The 16,604-nt window shown below is 42.0% G+C and overlaps 1 protein-coding gene across 9 annotated transcripts in view; it reads left to right on the plus strand.

Annotated features, from left to right (window-relative positions):
• PATJ (PATJ crumbs cell polarity complex component) overlaps positions 1-16,604 on the plus strand; it is a 430,121-nt gene that overhangs the window by 341,180 nt on the left and 72,337 nt on the right. For all 9 annotated transcript variants that reach the window (XM_074380917.1, XM_074380918.1, XM_074380919.1 and 6 more), the window contains 2 exons: positions 8,153-8,270; positions 13,348-13,481. In XM_074380917.1, coding sequence (XP_074237018.1) covers positions 8,153-8,270; positions 13,348-13,481 — 252 coding nt within the window. The remainder of the gene's footprint in view (positions 1-8,152; positions 8,271-13,347; positions 13,482-16,604) is intronic.

A 16,604-nucleotide genomic window follows, 5' to 3' on the forward strand; every position in this document is an offset into this window, starting at 1 on the left:
GGTATCTCTCAGATGTTACCAAGAGACAGAGTAAACCCATGCTTTCTCCTGTCCAAATCGGCCTCTCCTGTTCCCTGCTTTGTCCAAGCCCGGTTGTAGGAGTTTATACCTTAAAATAAATCATCCTATGATAATTTCCTCTTAAAATGTGCCTATTAAAAAAAAGATAGGATAGGATGGGAGGCAGACATAAACATTCTGGTCAATTTATTGGCGTTATTACTTATTTCAGTTAATAAACTGCCCTTTTGCTATGCTTCAGCTTTCCATGTGTGTTGACAAGTTGCTTCTCTCCCAAGTCAGGATACTGTACTCCTCCGTGGGTTTTAGAGCTAACTTACCTTTATCCCATGGAATTTTCTGTAGCTGTGTTTTTTAAAAAATTCTAATTGAGGCCGGGCGCGGTGGCTCAAGCCTATAATCCCAGCACTTTGGGAGGCCGAGGCGGGTGGATCACGAGGTCGAGAGATCGAGACCATCCTGGTCAACATGTGAAACCCCGTCTCTACTAAAAATACAAAAAAAAAACTAGCTGGGCGTGGTGGCACGTGCCTGTAATCCCAGCTACTTAGGAGGCTGAGGCAGGAGAATTGCCTGAACCCGGGAGGCGGAGGTTGCGGTGAGCCGAGATCGTGCCATTGCACTCCAGCCTGGGTAACAAGAGTGAAACTCCGTCTCAAAAAAAAAAAAAAAAAAAATTCTAATTGAGTATCTTAAGGGGAAAAAACTCCAGTTCCGGATTAGAGCCCTGAACAGACAGTTATGTAGGGGTATTAGTGTGACAGAAGAAGAAAAAACTTGGGCTGAAATGACCGTCAGAGGGTATCTGGCCGAGTGTGTTGTTGCTCCGGTAATCCCAGCTACTCAGGAGGCTGAGACAGGAGGATCACTTAAGCCCAGGAGCTTGAGGCTATAACAAGCCCTGCCAATTGGGTGTCCACACTAGGTTGGGCATCGACATGGTGCCCTCCTGCAAGGAGGGACCACCAAGATGCCTAAGGAGGGGTGAACCAGCCGAGGTCAGAAACAGAACAGGTCAAACCCCTGTGCTGATTGGTAGTGAGATCATGCCTATGAATAGACCACTGTGCTCCAGCAGCAGCATAAAAAAAAACCCTGTCTTTTATTTAAACAAAAAAGAAAAGAAATCTGATAGGTCTAAGGCCTCACAGATCTGAAAGGACTGAAAAAACATTTGGAAGTGACAAAGCTGGGTTCATTTCTGAGAGTCAGTCCAGTGGGTGAATTAAACTTTTATGCCCAGTGTTTTGTTCATTTTTGTAGTAGATGGAAGGCCAATTAAATGTGCTAACTGCTGAAATTGGAAAGTGCAGTTGAGCCCCGCAATGCTGCGAATTGGTTGTGTCTTTTACATTTCAGGAAGACATGTCCCAGGTGATTGGTCAAGGCATGGTGGCAGATCAGCAGAAGGCACTGGAATACCCACCTGACAATGTATATAACTTGTACGTTAGGTTTTACTCTACTGGGGTAGCATGCATTCCAAAAGAAAAGGAGATGATTGCAATGAGATCAGATCCTTTACTTGACAGGAGGTTGTGGAGTGTTATGCAACCTGAAATCAATCCACAACTATATCTTAATTCTGTGCAAGTTGTATGCAGATATCCTGTGTTCACTTCTCTACCTCAACCCCCTAAACAGGTGTTTAAAAGGGCATCCCAGGTGGGCATGGTTTGTAATCGCAGTTCATGTTTGTAATCCCAGCACTTTGGGAGGCCAAGGCAGGCAGATCACTTAAGGTCAGGAGTTCCAGACCAACCTGGCCAACATAGCAAGACCTTATCTCTACTAAAAATACAAAAATTAACCAGGTGTGGTGGTGCATAAATGTAGTCCCAGCTACTCAGGAGGCTGAGGCATGAGAATCACTTGAACCTGGGAGGCAGAGGTTGCAGTAAGCCATCAAGATTGCGCCACTGCACTCCTGCCTGGGTGACAAAGCAAGATGCTGTCTTTAAATAAATAAATAATAAAAAGGTATCCCTGAAAACACCCTTGCACTTAAATAAATTCTATCTAGCCAGGCCACAGTGGTGCATACCTATAGTCCTAGCTGCTCAGGTGGCTGAGGCAGGATTCCTTGAGCCCAGGAATTCTAGTTCACCCTAAGCAATCTAGTAAGACTCTATCTCCAAAAAAAATTTCTGAGAACACCATGTCTTATACAATGTTGGAAATAAAAATTACAAATGGAAGAATTTCTATAAAATAGCTTTAGTGTTCCTTACATTTGAATTTCACTTCTCTTAAAGAACCAAAAACTTTTATCAAGTTGTTGATACTTTTGTTGTTGTTGAGCTTTTTCCTTGCTTTTTTTGAGTCCTGATTTTCATGTCTTTGTACTGATCTAGGCTTTTCTGTTTCTAAAACTTATACATGATTACTATGTTAGCTATTTTTATATTTAAAAAACTATAGATTACTAGAGCTTGCAGGAAATACATATTTCAAACATTGCCAAAGAAAATGCCTTTGAAAATTCTTTAAAATTATATGCTAAAAGCCCCAATTTTTTTTTTTTAAAAAGGTACAGAACGACCTTAAAAATAACCAAATTCAGTTCAACTGAAAACCTGTAAGCAATTTTTAAGAGTCAGGGTCTTACTCTGTCACCCAGGCTGGAGTATATTAATGCAATCAGAGCTCACTGTAACCTCAAACTCCTGGGCTCAAGCAATCCTCAAACCTCAGCCTCCCAAAATGTTGGGATTATAAGTGTGAGCTACTGTATCTGGCCAATTATAATTTTTTTTAAATTTAAAAGCAGGTTTTGCTTTAATGTATTGCACATACCATTAAGGAGTTAATACTTTATATACTCCCAGCCAGGTACAGTGGCTCATGCCTGTAATCCCAGCACTCTGAGAGGCCGAGGTGGGTGGATCACCTGAGTTCAGGAGTTCAACACAGCCTGGCCAACATGGCAAAACCCCATCTCTACTAAAAATACCAAAATTAGCCAGGTGTGGTGGTGGTTGCCTGTAATCCCAGCTACTCAGGAGCCTGAGGCAGGAGAATCACTCAAACTCAGGAGGCAGAGGTTGCGGTGAGCTGAGATCGCGCCACTGCACTCCAGCCTGGTTGACAAAACGGGACTCTGTCTCAAAACAAACAAACAAACAAACAAAACTTTATGTACTCCTACCTATCTCAAGCACATATCAAACATCTCTAAAATATTATAATCATAGAATTTTAGAACTGGGGCGAATTCTAAATATCATCCCTCATTTCTTCTTGTGGAACAGTGAGCACCTAAGCATCTTAATTATTCTCCTTTGGGAAAGTGATTTTAAGCCTTTTCTGTGGCTTCCAAAGAGAAATGGCCAGAGGTCAGTGGGCATCATCTGCAGTGAGGCCAGCAGCTCATTATACAGAACTTTCCCACCCTTTGAGCTGCTTCAGTATAGAATGAACTTCTTCATGGAAGTAGAATTTTCCATCCCTGAAGGTTTTTCAATCAGAAGCTGGCCAATCATTTATTGATATGTTCTAAAAGGACATAGAAGCATTAATCGCTGTTATTAATTGAGCCTAAATTATTTCTGACATAGTGATGGGTTTATTTATTTATCTTTAATCTTTACAACAACCTTGCAAGATATAGATGTGTCACCAATATATAGATGAGGTGGTCAAGTGACTTGTCTGTGGTCACACAGCTAATTAGTGATAGCAAACTTAGCCACATATACCTTCTTTTGAGTAGTGATTTTTATTTTCCTATCCTGAGGACCTGATGAAGTGTAAATCTCCCTAGAAAAACACTGATGACTACAATTTTTATACAACTACAAGGGTGTTTTACAACTAAAACCGTGGTTTTTTTGTTTGTTTGTTTGTTTGTTTGTTTGTTTGTTTTTTGAGACGGAGTTTCACTCTTGTTACCCAGGCTGGAGTGCAATGGCGCGATCTCGGCTCACCACAACCTCCGCCTCCTGGGCTCAGGCAATTCTCCTGCCTCAGCCTCCTGAGTAGCTGGGATTACAGGCACGCGCCACCATGCCCAGCTAATTTTTTTGTATTTTTAGTAGAGACGGGGTTTCACCATGTTGACCAGGATGGTCTCGATCTCTCGACCTCGTGATCCACCCGCCTCGGCCTCCCAAAGTGCTGGGATTACAGGCTCGAGCCACCGCGCCCGGCAAAACAGTGGTTCTTAACTCTGTTTTATAATAGGAACACCTAGGGAGCTTTAAAAAAATCACAAATGCTAGGACCCCCATCCCAGATGAAATAAACTGGCATGTAGGAATGTGGATCTCAGGCAAGTTTTTTGTTTTTTTTAATTGAGACTTATTGTCAAGTTAAACCATGGATTCTTAAGCCAAGGCTTCTTTAAAGAAGATTAAGTCTTAAGCAATAAGTCTCAATTAAAACAAACAAACAAACAAACAAACTTGCCTGGGCACCACACCCCTAGATGTCAATTTATTTTGTCTGCAATGGGGATCCTAGCATCTGTAATTTTTTTTTTTTTTTTTTTTTTTGAGATGGAGTCTCACTCTGTCACTCAGGCTAGAATGCGATGGTGTGATCTCAGCTCACTGCAACCTCCACCTCCCAAGTTCAAGTGATTCTCCTGCCTCTGCCTCCTGAGTAGCTACGATTACAGGTGCCCACCACCATGCCTGGCTAAATTTTTTTTTTTTTTTTTTTTTCTTAGTAGAGACGGGGTTTTACCATGTTGGTCAGGGTGGTATCGAACTCTTGACCTTGTGATCTGCCCACTTCAGCCTCCCAAAGTGCTGGGATTACAGGCGTCAGTGATTGCATCCGGCTGCATCTGTAATTTTTGAAAGCTCCATAGGTGTTCCTATTATGAAACAGGATAAGAAGTTTAGTTAGGTTTGATGACCTATAAAGTCTATCCCAGTTCTTATAATCTAATATAGTTACACAGAACAGCAAATCCATTCTTTTCGGTCTTTCTTACGTAGTAGTTTGGTCTTGTGCCAATGAATGAGTCATGGAATCATGCCTTCATCCATCACCACATACTGACAACTAGAGGGCTGTCTCTACGTATATATGTTTGGATATTTCACTTAGATTCTATGGACTGCTTCCTTATTGTTAAATCGAATTCAATTCCACCAACATCTATCAGGCACCTATTATGCACCAGATGCTACATGAAACTGGGACATAAAGGAAAGCAACAATCATCTCTTTTCGATAGAAAAGCCATAATCTAGTGATTGCTCTCTCTAGTGCTTTCCTGTTTTAAAAGTCACGTGATTTTTCATAAAAGAACACTGCAGTTTGCACCCAGCCTTGTTGGGAAACCATGTTCTTTCTGGAGGCGATACAAAATGTAAGTTGGCTGTAAGTACTGTGTGAGTTAAGATACAGGCGCATGTAATCCCAGCACTGTAAGAGGCCAAGGCAAGCAGATCACGAGGTTTAGAGATCAAGACCATCCTGGCCAACATCGTGAAACCCATCTCTACTAAAAATTAACCAGGCATGGAGGCACACACCTCTAGTCCCACTATCGGGAGGCTGAGGCAGGAGAATTGCTTGAACCCAGGAGGTGAAGGTTGCAGTGAGCCAAGATCGTGCTACTGCAGAGCGAGACTCTGTCTCAAAAAAAAAAACAAAAAAAAAATGCAAGCCCAATTGCTGGAAGCTCTCTTTTGCATAAGTCTGTGTGTGGTCAGTTTGGGGATGTTATGGTGTCTCCAAAGTGTCGCAGACCCAACCACCTCTTTTCTGATTACTGTACTCTTACCTGATTATTCTTATTTGATTACTCTACCATCCTCAAATGATGGCATCCATTCTTTGGTTTAAGAGGGCTGCTTCAGTTATCACCAACACGTCTGCATTTCAAGCAGTGAGTAGAGGAAGGCAGGATCTTTCTCCTTAGGAGAATGATCCAAACATTGTACTTTTCACTTCTGTTTACATCCCATTGACGAGGACTTAGTCTGTTGGCACATGTAGCTTCAATGAGGCTAGTAAGTGTGGTCCTTAGAATAATTGGATATCTAAGTCCTCTCAATGTTCAGTTTTCTTATAGTAACCTCTTATTTGTCTTTTCCACTTCCTTCCTTTTAAAATCACTGATAGATGTGTAATTGAGCATGTCTTTTTAAGTAAGTATATGGTCATTATTAAATGATGGTGATAGTGGCCAGACACAGTGGCTCATGCCTGTAATCCCAGCACTCTGAAAGGCTGAGATGGGTAGATTGCTTGAGTCCAGGAGTTTGAGACCAGACTGGGTAACATAGCAAAACCCCATCCATCTCTACTAAAAATACAAAAAATTAGCCAGGCGTGGTAGTGTGTGCCTGTACTCCCAGGTACTCGGGAGGCTGAGGTGGGAGAATCACCTGAGCCCAGGAGGTCGAGGCTTCAGTGAGCTAAGATCATGCCACTATTCCAGCCTGGGTGACAGAGTGAGATTCTGTCCAGAAAAAAAAAAAAAAAAAGACAGTGATAGAAAAACTGCAGGAAAAAACGTAGAATCATTGCCTATCAGCTGTTTGATAAACACTTTAAGCTTGTAGCATTCTTCAACTATTGACTTCTAGTTCTACTTCTTTCTCTAATTAGCTGCATGATTTCAGATATGTCACTTGACATTTATGCTTGGTTTGTCTGCAAAAAAAAAAAAAAAAAGTAATGTTTAACTATCAGGGTTATTTGCATGATTGACGTTACGGATGTGAAAGTATTTTGAAAACTAAAAACCACATTGCATATGCACACCGGGTGGTATTGTTGCATTGTGACTGCACACTGCACAATGCCTTACACTGAGGCACAGACAGAATCTTGGGTGTTACGGTTCTGGAGCAGTTATTTCGGTCCTATTTCTAGACTCCAGGGCCAGCCTGTACTTTACTACCAGACTTCCAGCTAGGCATGAGTTCCCTGGCTAACTGCAGATCCAGAGGCAGGTCAGGTTGCTAAACACACACACACACACACACACACACATATATGTAATTTTTTTTTTTTAGATGGAGTCTCGCTCTGTTGCCCAGGCTGGAGTGCAGGGGCACCGTCTCAGCTCACTTCAACCTCCGCCTCCTGGGTTCAAGCGATTCTCCTGCCTCCACCTTCCAAGTAGCAGGGATTACAGATGCGTGTCACCATGGGGGCTAATTTTTGTATTTTTAGTGGAGATGGGGTTTCACCTTTTTGGCCGGGCTGGTCTCGAACTCCTGACCTCAGGTGATCCACCTGCTTTGGCCTCCCAAAGTGCTGGGATTATAGGTGTGAGCCACTGTGCCTGGCTACTACCTGTATTTCTTAACTTCCTGTTAAATAAATAGAGTCCTTTTGGTTTTTCTTAGTTTTTTAATATTAATATTCATTGGAGGTTCTGTCAGCAAAAATTCAGAATTACAAGTTAAATTTTCCCAAGCTCACACAGCAAAGGTCCCTGTACCTTTATTGAATTGCAAGTTGACTTTCTTCCCTGAGTTTCTCATGTGTGCAGTTTTGCTTTTCTTTCTTCACTCATTCATCATGGATTTTATTGAGTCCCTACTGTGTTCCAGGCTCTTGGTATCATAGGTGAATAAAGCACAGTTTCTTTATGTGAATTAAATGTCACTGATATACCTGGCATTTAGTAGGCTTTCAGTAGATGTTGGTTTTCTTTGTCTGCTCCTCATTTTGCTTCATTAACCTACCAAATGCATCTTTGACTCTGGTGTGTCCAGAAGAAATGGACAATATTGATGCTCCAGACATCCCCAGCATAGATTGTTTCGCAATATGCACAGCACAGATAAGTCATTTCAAAATCCATAGATAAAGGGACTTTTGCTGATTTCATCAGAATGAGTAGAAATTGCAACATAATTTTTGTTCTTCCTCCTACCCCCAGCTTCATGTACAGATCAGTGACAGAGTATCTTCAGCGTTTATCCTTCCTCCCTTCCTTGGTCTGCCCTTCTTCAAAGCATTTTAGATATAAAGTTAAATAGGGAAGCGTGCGGAGTGGGGCATAAATCATCCCAACTTCTTGCCATCCCTCCAGCCCTATGTTCTCAAAAGACATCATTGGAGTGTACCGTTGTTTGGGTAACAATTCACCAGTTTTAAAGTATTTTCTTGTTGCCTTTCTCCTTTTTCGACATTCATCTAATTTTCCTTTCTTTTGTAGGCTGTCAGCCAGATGAAACAGCAAAAATATCCAACGAAAGTCTCCTTCAGTTCACAAGAGATACCGTTAGCACCGACTTCATCATACCATTCAACAGATGCAGACTTCGCAGGCTATGGTATGATTCTTTTCCTGAGCAGATCTGGCTCATTAAGACTTAGAGAAGGAAAGGGATTCTAACATCCTAAAAAGAGAACTGGACCAGGAGGCAGAAGCCCGAGTCTAGCTGCTTCCTCCACTTCCTTAGCTTTGGGGCTTGGATAGGTCACCTCGTTTCCTTTACCATTTTCCTCCTCTCTGCCATCGCCACTGCCTATTACTTTTTGAATATAAAAGCACTAGAAAGGACCTCAGCAGGTCAGGAGTTTGAGACCAGCCTGGCCAACATGATGAAACCCTGTTTTTACTAAAACTACAAAAAATTAGCTGGGCTTGGTGGTGGGTGCCTGTTATTACAGCTACTCAGGAGGCTGAGGCAGGAGAATCACTTGAACCCGGAAGGCAGAGGTTGCAGTGAGCTGAGATCACACCACTGCACTCCAGCCTGGGTGACAGAGAGAGAGAGAGAGAGAGAGAGAGAAAGAGAGAGAGAAAGGAAAGAGAGGAAAGAGAGAAAAGAGAAAGAAAAGAAAAGAGAAAGAAAGATTGAAATACTATAAATGAGAAAAAAGACAAAAGAAAGAAAAAGGGACCTCAGTAAATGTTATTTGAATCTGAGGCTTCTGGATGAATCTGAGGCTTCTAGATGATTCTTCTAATTTCTCCAAACGATTATGTTTAGGTCTTGAGTAATATCTCTTTTAAAAAGCCTATCAAACCCAATTTTTAGCCCTACCAGTGTTGCTATAAGCCGCTTGAAGAATGTTGATTTTCAATGCTTAAAGAAATTGGTATTCACATTCTCTTTTTAAATTCCTGGCTTGCATTATGCTGACGAAGGATTGAAAATAGAACTTTATAATAAATAATGGGTATTTCTACCTGGTTTTTTTTTTTTTTTTTCTGAGAGACAGAATCTCACTGTGACATCCAGGCTGGAGTGCAGTGGGGTGATCTCAGCTCACTGCAACCTCTGCCTTCCAGGTTCAAGTGATTCTCCTGCTTCAAGTAATTCTCCTGCTTTGGCCACCTTAGTAGCTGGGATTACAGGCACCCACCACCATGGCTGGCAATTTTTGTATTTTCAGTAGAGATGAGGTTTCACCATGTTGTCCAGTCTGGTCTCAAACTCTTGATCTCAAGTGATCTGCCTGCCTCAGCCTCCCAAAGTGCTGGGATTACAGACATAAGCCACCGTACCTAGCCCACTTTGCTTTTGTGCGATAAAAATCAGTAAAAAATAACTCTTTAAAAGACAGTACTCACCAGTGGCAAAATATAACCCTACATTAATTTAGCAGTCCTGAAGTCTCTGTGGTATTTGTCTTTTATATATATTTTTTATAAATATTAATTTCATAAACTTCATCAAGCAGCTACTATTTTGAAGCATTGGAGTTGTACTAAAACACCTGATGAATGTGGTCAGAAAACTATGGTGCATGGGTCACATCTGGCCTACCAGCTGGTTTTGCATGGCCTACAAGCTAAAAAAGGTTTTCACTTTTTAAAGGTTGAAAAAAAAAACCAAAAGAATATTTTATAAAAATTCTATGAAATTCATATTTCAGTGTTCACAAATACAGGTTTATCAACACTGATTTGTTTTTGTATTGTCAATGACTTTTTTCACACTATAATAATGAAGTTCAGCAGTCGCAGCAGAGGCGGTCTGGCCTGTAATGCCCCAAATATGTATATTTGGTCCTTTACCAAGAATGTATGCTGACTATGAATGTAGGTGAGTTTTGGTAATATACATCACATGTTTATACTTAGATGACAGAAATTCATCATCCTTCCTGGTATTCATTCCTCTTTTTTTTTTTTTTGAGACGGAGTTTCACTCTTGTTGCCCAGGCTGGAGTGCAATAGTGTCATCATGGCTCACTGGAACCTCTGCCTCCTTGGTTCAAGCGATTCTCCTGCCTCAGCTTCCCAAGTTGCTGGGATTACAGGCACCCACCACCACATCCAGCTAATTTTTTTGTATTTTTAGTAGAGACAGGGTTTCACTATGCTGGGGGGAGGGGGGGAGGCTGGTTTCTAACTCCTGACCTCAGGTGATCCACCCACTCAGCCTCCCAAAGTGCTAGGATTACAGGCATGAGCCACTGTGCCTGCCTGGTTTTCATTCTCATGGTTAAATAAATAAATGAAGCTTACCATTCTACAGTTGAATCTGTAGACATTTTATTAATTTACTAAGCTACTTACTAAGCATTTATTTTAAGGGCTTGGTATGAGCTGGGTTTGGGGTTGGATTCCATGAGCGAAGTAAACAGAAAGACTGACTCAGGACTGGCTAGGGTGAGGCAAACGTGGACGAGGGAAAAGAAATGCCATCTCCAGGATGTCTCACTAGGTTTTTCCTCTCTTCTCACTGAGGAGACTATGCTAGTCATTTACAAAAGCAGTGTAAACTTTTTTTTTTTTTTTGAGATGGAGTTTTGTTCTTGTTGCCCAGGCTGGAGAACAATGGCATCATCGTGGCTCACTGCAACCTCCGCCTCCCAGGTTCAAGAGATTCTTCTGCCTCAGCCTCTCTAGTAGCCGGGATTACAAGCATGCATCATCATGCCCAGCTAATTTTGTATTTTTAGTAGAGATGGGGTTTTACCATGTTGGTCAGGCTGGTTTTGAACTCCTGACCTCAGGTGATCTGCCCACCTCGGCCTCCCAAAGTGCTGGGATTACAGGTGTGAGCCACCGCGCCCAGCCTGAAAACAATAAAAACTTTTTAAAGCACCCATGAAAATGTGCTACCATTGCACGTCATTTTTACTGTAAATTAATGGGAAATGTAGTATAAAATACATATGCTGCAAAAATATTTAGAGACAAATTAGGTTTACAATGTAATATTCTGCCTTGCCTCTGTCTTACCTAGAGCCCGTTTCTTTTTGTTTTATACCAGAGATTGGCAAGCTTTTTCTATAAAGAAGCCAACAGTAAATGTTTAGGCTATGGCCCACACAGCCTCTGTTGCAGTTACTGACCCCTGCCATTGTAGTGTGCTGGCAGCCACAGGCTAGGCATAAATGAATTAGTGGGTTTGTGTTCCAATACAACTTTATTTACAGACACTGAAATTTAGACTCATATCATTTTCACATGCCTTGAGACATTGTTTTTCTTTTGAATTTTTTTTTTTTTCAAGTTTTTGAAAGTGTAAAAGCCATTCTTGATCCGCAGCTGTAGTCTGCTGACCCCTGCTTTTACATAGGTTTAAGGAGCGTTTGGATCTCATCTCAGTTCTGTGCATTAGCTGCAGCTGACCAGCAGATGGGGCCCTCTCTCATCAGCCTTTTCCTGAATCGTATCATAAGAAACAATACTCATGGTGATCAAACTTCGTTATCAGAAAACATGACATTCTCTGGAGATTATTATTTGTATGAGCATCTCTTGAAACTGTTCAACATTTTGAATGTTTTGAGGGCTTTTTTTGTTTCTTTAAGTTGCTGTTTCACTCTTGTTGCCCAGGCTGCAGTGCAATGGTGTGATCTTGGCTCACTGCAACCTCTGTCTCCCGGGTTCTCCTTTCTCAGCCTCCCGAGTAGCTGGGATTACAGGCACACACCACCACACCTGGCTACATTTTTGTATTTTTAGTACAGATGGGGTTTCACTATGTTGGCCAGATTGGTCTCAAACTCCTGACCTCATGATCCGCCCACCGTGGCCTCCCAGAGTGCTGGGATTACAGGCATGAGCTACCGTGCCCAGCCAAACGGGTGTTATTAAACATTTTTTCTTAGCCTATGAACATTTTTTTCCTCACTTTTTGGAAAAACCTAACCTAAAACAATTATTTTTAAAAATAAACCTTTGTTAAAAAAAAAAAAAAAAAAAAAAAAAAAAAAAAAAAAAAAAAGCAGTAACCTTTAAATAAACTTTTCCTCTGTGAACCCTGCAAGTAATTTTTTTTTTTTTTTTTTTTTTTAAGACGGAGTTTCGCTCTTGTTACCCAGGCTGGAGTGCAATGGCGCGATCTCAGCTCACCGCAACCTCCGCCTCCTGGGTTCAGGCATTCTCCTGCCTCAGCCTCCTGAGTAGCTGGGATTACAGGCACATGCCACCATGCCCAGCTAATTTTTTGTATTTTAGTAGAGACGGGGTTTCACCATGTTGATCAGGATGGTCTCGATCTCTTGACCTCGTGATCCACCCGCCTCGGCCTCCCAAAGTGCTGGGATTACAGGCTTGAGCCACCGCGCCTGGCGCAAGTAATTTTTGAGTCTTGTGTTGATAATGCATTTTGTTTTACTCTATATCTAATATATTTGGGGATAAATTTTAGGTAATTGTTGTTTTTAGGTATTTCATACTTTATGATTAAATCCTGTATACATCTTGATAACTTAATTCATCTGATATGCTCCAGTTGAAAGTATTTAGGTACTTTTCTTCATTAATATTCTGTAGCTCAGAACCTCCTCTTATACCAGCCTTTATTCTCATAGTAACACAGGCCTTTATGTACCTAATCATTTAATCATTCTAATTTTTCCATAAAGATTTTCATGCTGTATTTTAAGATTTTAAAACTTTTGGCTGGGTGCAGTGGCTCATGCCTATAATCCTAACATTTTGGGAGGCCAAGGTGGGAGAATCACCTGAGTTAAGGGGTTCGAGACCAGCCTGGTCAACATGGTGAAACCTTGTCTCTACTGCAAATACAAAAATTAGCCAGGCGTGGTGACGCACACCTGTAATCCCAGCTACTTGGGAGGCTGAGGCAGGAGAATCACTTGAACCCAGGAGGTAGAGGTTGCAGTGAGCTGAGGTCACACCACTGCATTTCAGCCTGCATGACAGAGTGAGACTCTGTTTCAAAAAAAATAAATAAATAAGATTTTTAAACTTTCAAGTAAAATTGATGGGTTGAGAGTTAGGAGAGTTACCATTTTAATCTCGAGTGTCATCCCTGGGTAAAAGGCAGGAATCGCCCAGCTTTTCCCTTCATGGTGTTTGCCAGAAAAAAAGTGCTGTGATAAACACGTGCAAGCCCACACTCCCCACGTGATGGAATGTGCAGGCTGAGCTGCACGTTCTCTTCCGTACCGGTCATTCTGTGTTCAATTCTTTTCTAGGTGGTTTCCAGGCTCCTCTGTCAGTGGACCCCGCAACATGTCCCATTGTTCCTGGACAGGAAATGATTATAGAAATATCCAAGGGACGTTCAGGGCTTGGTCTCAGCATTGTGGGAGGAAAAGACACACCGTTGGTAAGTTTCTAGAAGTAAAATGTATCCACTGTCACAGAACTAGTTGTTGAGGTTCATTCTGGCCCTGTTCAGTCTGGCTCTGCAAGACTTGCCTTTTTCATAGTATGGGGAGAAAATGTGATTATAAATAGGTGTGCATCCATAGTCTAGCTAGTTTTCAAGTTTTTCTCAGTGTTTAATTTTCATCAGGGCTGGGCATGGTGGCTCACACTTGTAATCCCGGCACTTTGAGACGCCAAGGCAGGCATATTGCTTGAACCCAAGAGTTTGAGACCAGCCTGAGCAACATGGCGAAACCCCATCTCTACAGAAAACTACAAATATTAGCTGGATGGGCTGAGCACAGTGGTTCATGCCTGTAATCACAGCACTTTGGGAGGCTGAGGCAGGTAGATTACTTGAGGTCAGGAGTTCAAGACCAGTCTGGCCAACATGGTGAAACCCTGTCTCTACTAAAAATACAAAGATTAACCAGGCATGGTGGCTGTAGTCCCAGCTACTTGGAAGTCTGAAGCAGGAAAATCGCTTAAACCCAGGAGGCAGAGGCTGCAGTAAGTTGAGATCATGTCACTGCACTTCAGCCTGGGCAACAGAACTCAAAAAAACCAGAGCTCCATCTAAAAAAAAAAAATAGCTGGGTGGGGAGGCATGCACCTGTGGCTTCAGCTCCTTAGGAGGCTTAGGCAGGTCGATCACTTGAGCCCAGGAGGTCAAGGCTTCAGTGAACCATGACCATGCCACTACATTCCAGCCTGGGTGACAGAGAGCAAGACCGTGTCTCAAAAAAAAAAAAAAAAAAAAAAAAAAAAAAAAAAAATCAGGATTTTCTCCATCTAGGATGTTGGCACATAGTAAGTGTTCAGTAAGTAGGAACTATTGTTATTCTCGTTATTATGTTAATGGAATGGTAGATAAAAGGCTGGCATGGTAACCAAAGCAGGTGGATAGCTTGAGGCCAGGAGTTTGAGACAGGCTGGGCAACATAGCAAGACCTCATCTCTACAAAAAGGCTTTTTTTTTTTTTTTTTAATTAGCAAGGTTTAGTGGTACACACCTATATTCCCAGCTACTCAAAAGGCTGAGGAAGAAGGATCAGTTGAGCCCAGGAGTTCAAGGCTGCAGTGAACTATGATCACACCACACACTCCAGCCTGAGCATCAGAGCAAGGCCCTGTCTCTTTAAAAAACAAAACAAAAACAAAAACAACAAAATATATATACATGAATTATTCTAGCCCAACAATTTAGGGTTTATTTTACACTCACCATTTTCATGTCTGCTCATAATTTTTTTTAAAAAAGTTGGTCTAGAATGTTAGTGTTTCCTGGGATGATTGATTTCTTCATTGTTTTTTATTTTTTAAAAAAGAAATAGAGATGGGTCTTGCTGTGTTGCCCAAGCTGGTTTTGAACTTTTAGGCTCAAGCGATCCTCCTACCTTAGCCTCCCAAAATGCTGCAATTACAGGCATGAGCCACTATGCCTGGCCAGGATGATTGATTTTTCATTATTCAGTACCTTCTGTTTATTACTACTCAGTAGTGCCATTAAAATGTAAAACTTTTCCCGGGTTTTGATTTACTCAAGATGTGATTAATCAATGCATCTCTGTGTGTGTGTGTGTGTGTGTGTGTGTGTGTGTGTGTGTGTGTGTGTGTCTTTAATACCTGCATCTTGCGCAAAGTTAAATTGCCATAAAAGGAAAAAAGTGAAAAATAAATCTCCCTCCTACCTTTTTGCCCTAGCTCTGTCCTTCACTACCGATCCTTCCTAAAAAACCAGGGCCTCCCCTAGAGACAATCACTTTCTTAATGAATATGTTTTAAATGAATATTTTGGTATTTCTTTTGCCCATTTTACTTAGTAAGCAATAAATTGTATGTGCCAGATTAAACAAATATATCAGGGCCTATAAAACTTTTTTTTTCCATTTTGGGCAGTAATATAACACTTTTGTGGTAGTACTGTTGAGGGTGGGGACATCTTATTCTAAAGCACCGGGAAACTCAAGAACAGCACATGCTATAGAAACCGGGGTCTTGATGATGCAGGAGTTTTCTCTTGACCCCTTCATTAGACTTGCAACAGGGGTACTCCGTTTATTCTGACCACTGCACTCAACCTCTTGTGGGAAGTGCATGAGTGAGTGAGTGCAGGTCCCAGAAGGATGCTTTGGGCACTGGCTGGAGCAGGCTCCATGGGGTCCCCGCAGCCAGACCAGGTCGGGGTGCCTGTGACCCCTGAAGCCTCAGAGAGTATGTTACAATGCTAAGCTCCACAATCTGTGGACAGCAGTGCATTATCACAGTTCAGTGGGCCCCTTGCCTTGTCGCAGAGGGCAGCTGCCCCCATCAGCAAGGGCAAAGGGCCAGTGTGACAGCCTTTTTTGGGTACCCACACTCAGTGAGTACGAAGCTCTTGTCCAGCATCGAAGAAGAATTAGGTTGCACAGACACTTGAATGATGGTGGAGAAGAATTTTATTTAGCAATGGAAGTGCCTGTCGGTGGAGAGGGGAGCTGGAGAGGGGACGGGATAGGCAGATAGTCTTCCCTGAAGTCCAGCTGGCCCTTCTCTAAAGTTAAGCCATCTCTCCTCCAAAGTCCAGCTGTCCCTCTAAAGTCAAGTTGCCTCTCTCCAGTTAGGCTTCTCTCCTCTACCAACTGAGTCTGGGGTCTTCTGGGCACAGGATTAGGGACAGGGCGGGCCATAGGTAGTTTTGGGAAAAGGCAACATTCAATTAGTAAAAAGACATTATTCAGAAAGAACCAATCGGGAGAGAGCAGGCAAACAGGGATAGAAATGATCACTATGGACCATGGGTTTCAGGCTTTTCAGCTCAAAGATGGGGTTTTGCCAGGGATTCACCCCTGTCTGCCTAGAATTTCTCCTGTTCCTATCATTAATACCTTTTACATGTTTGCTGGTTGTGGTCCTTCCCTTTCCTACCATTGGGCCAAGTCTAGAAAATCCTGGCTTTGAGTCCCACCCTGCTAGTGAACCACATCACCTGAATCTGAAGGGATTTTATCTCCTTCAACTTGATAAAAGTATTGTTAAAACTTTTCTCTGGAGTTCATGATAATTTATGTCCTGAATTCTTCTCTTACCTGTGCAAGCAAGA

Source organism: Saimiri boliviensis, chromosome 11, assembly GCF_048565385.1.
Source record: "Saimiri boliviensis isolate mSaiBol1 chromosome 11, mSaiBol1.pri, whole genome shotgun sequence".
Taxonomy (NCBI): Eukaryota; Metazoa; Chordata; class Mammalia; order Primates; family Cebidae; genus Saimiri; species Saimiri boliviensis.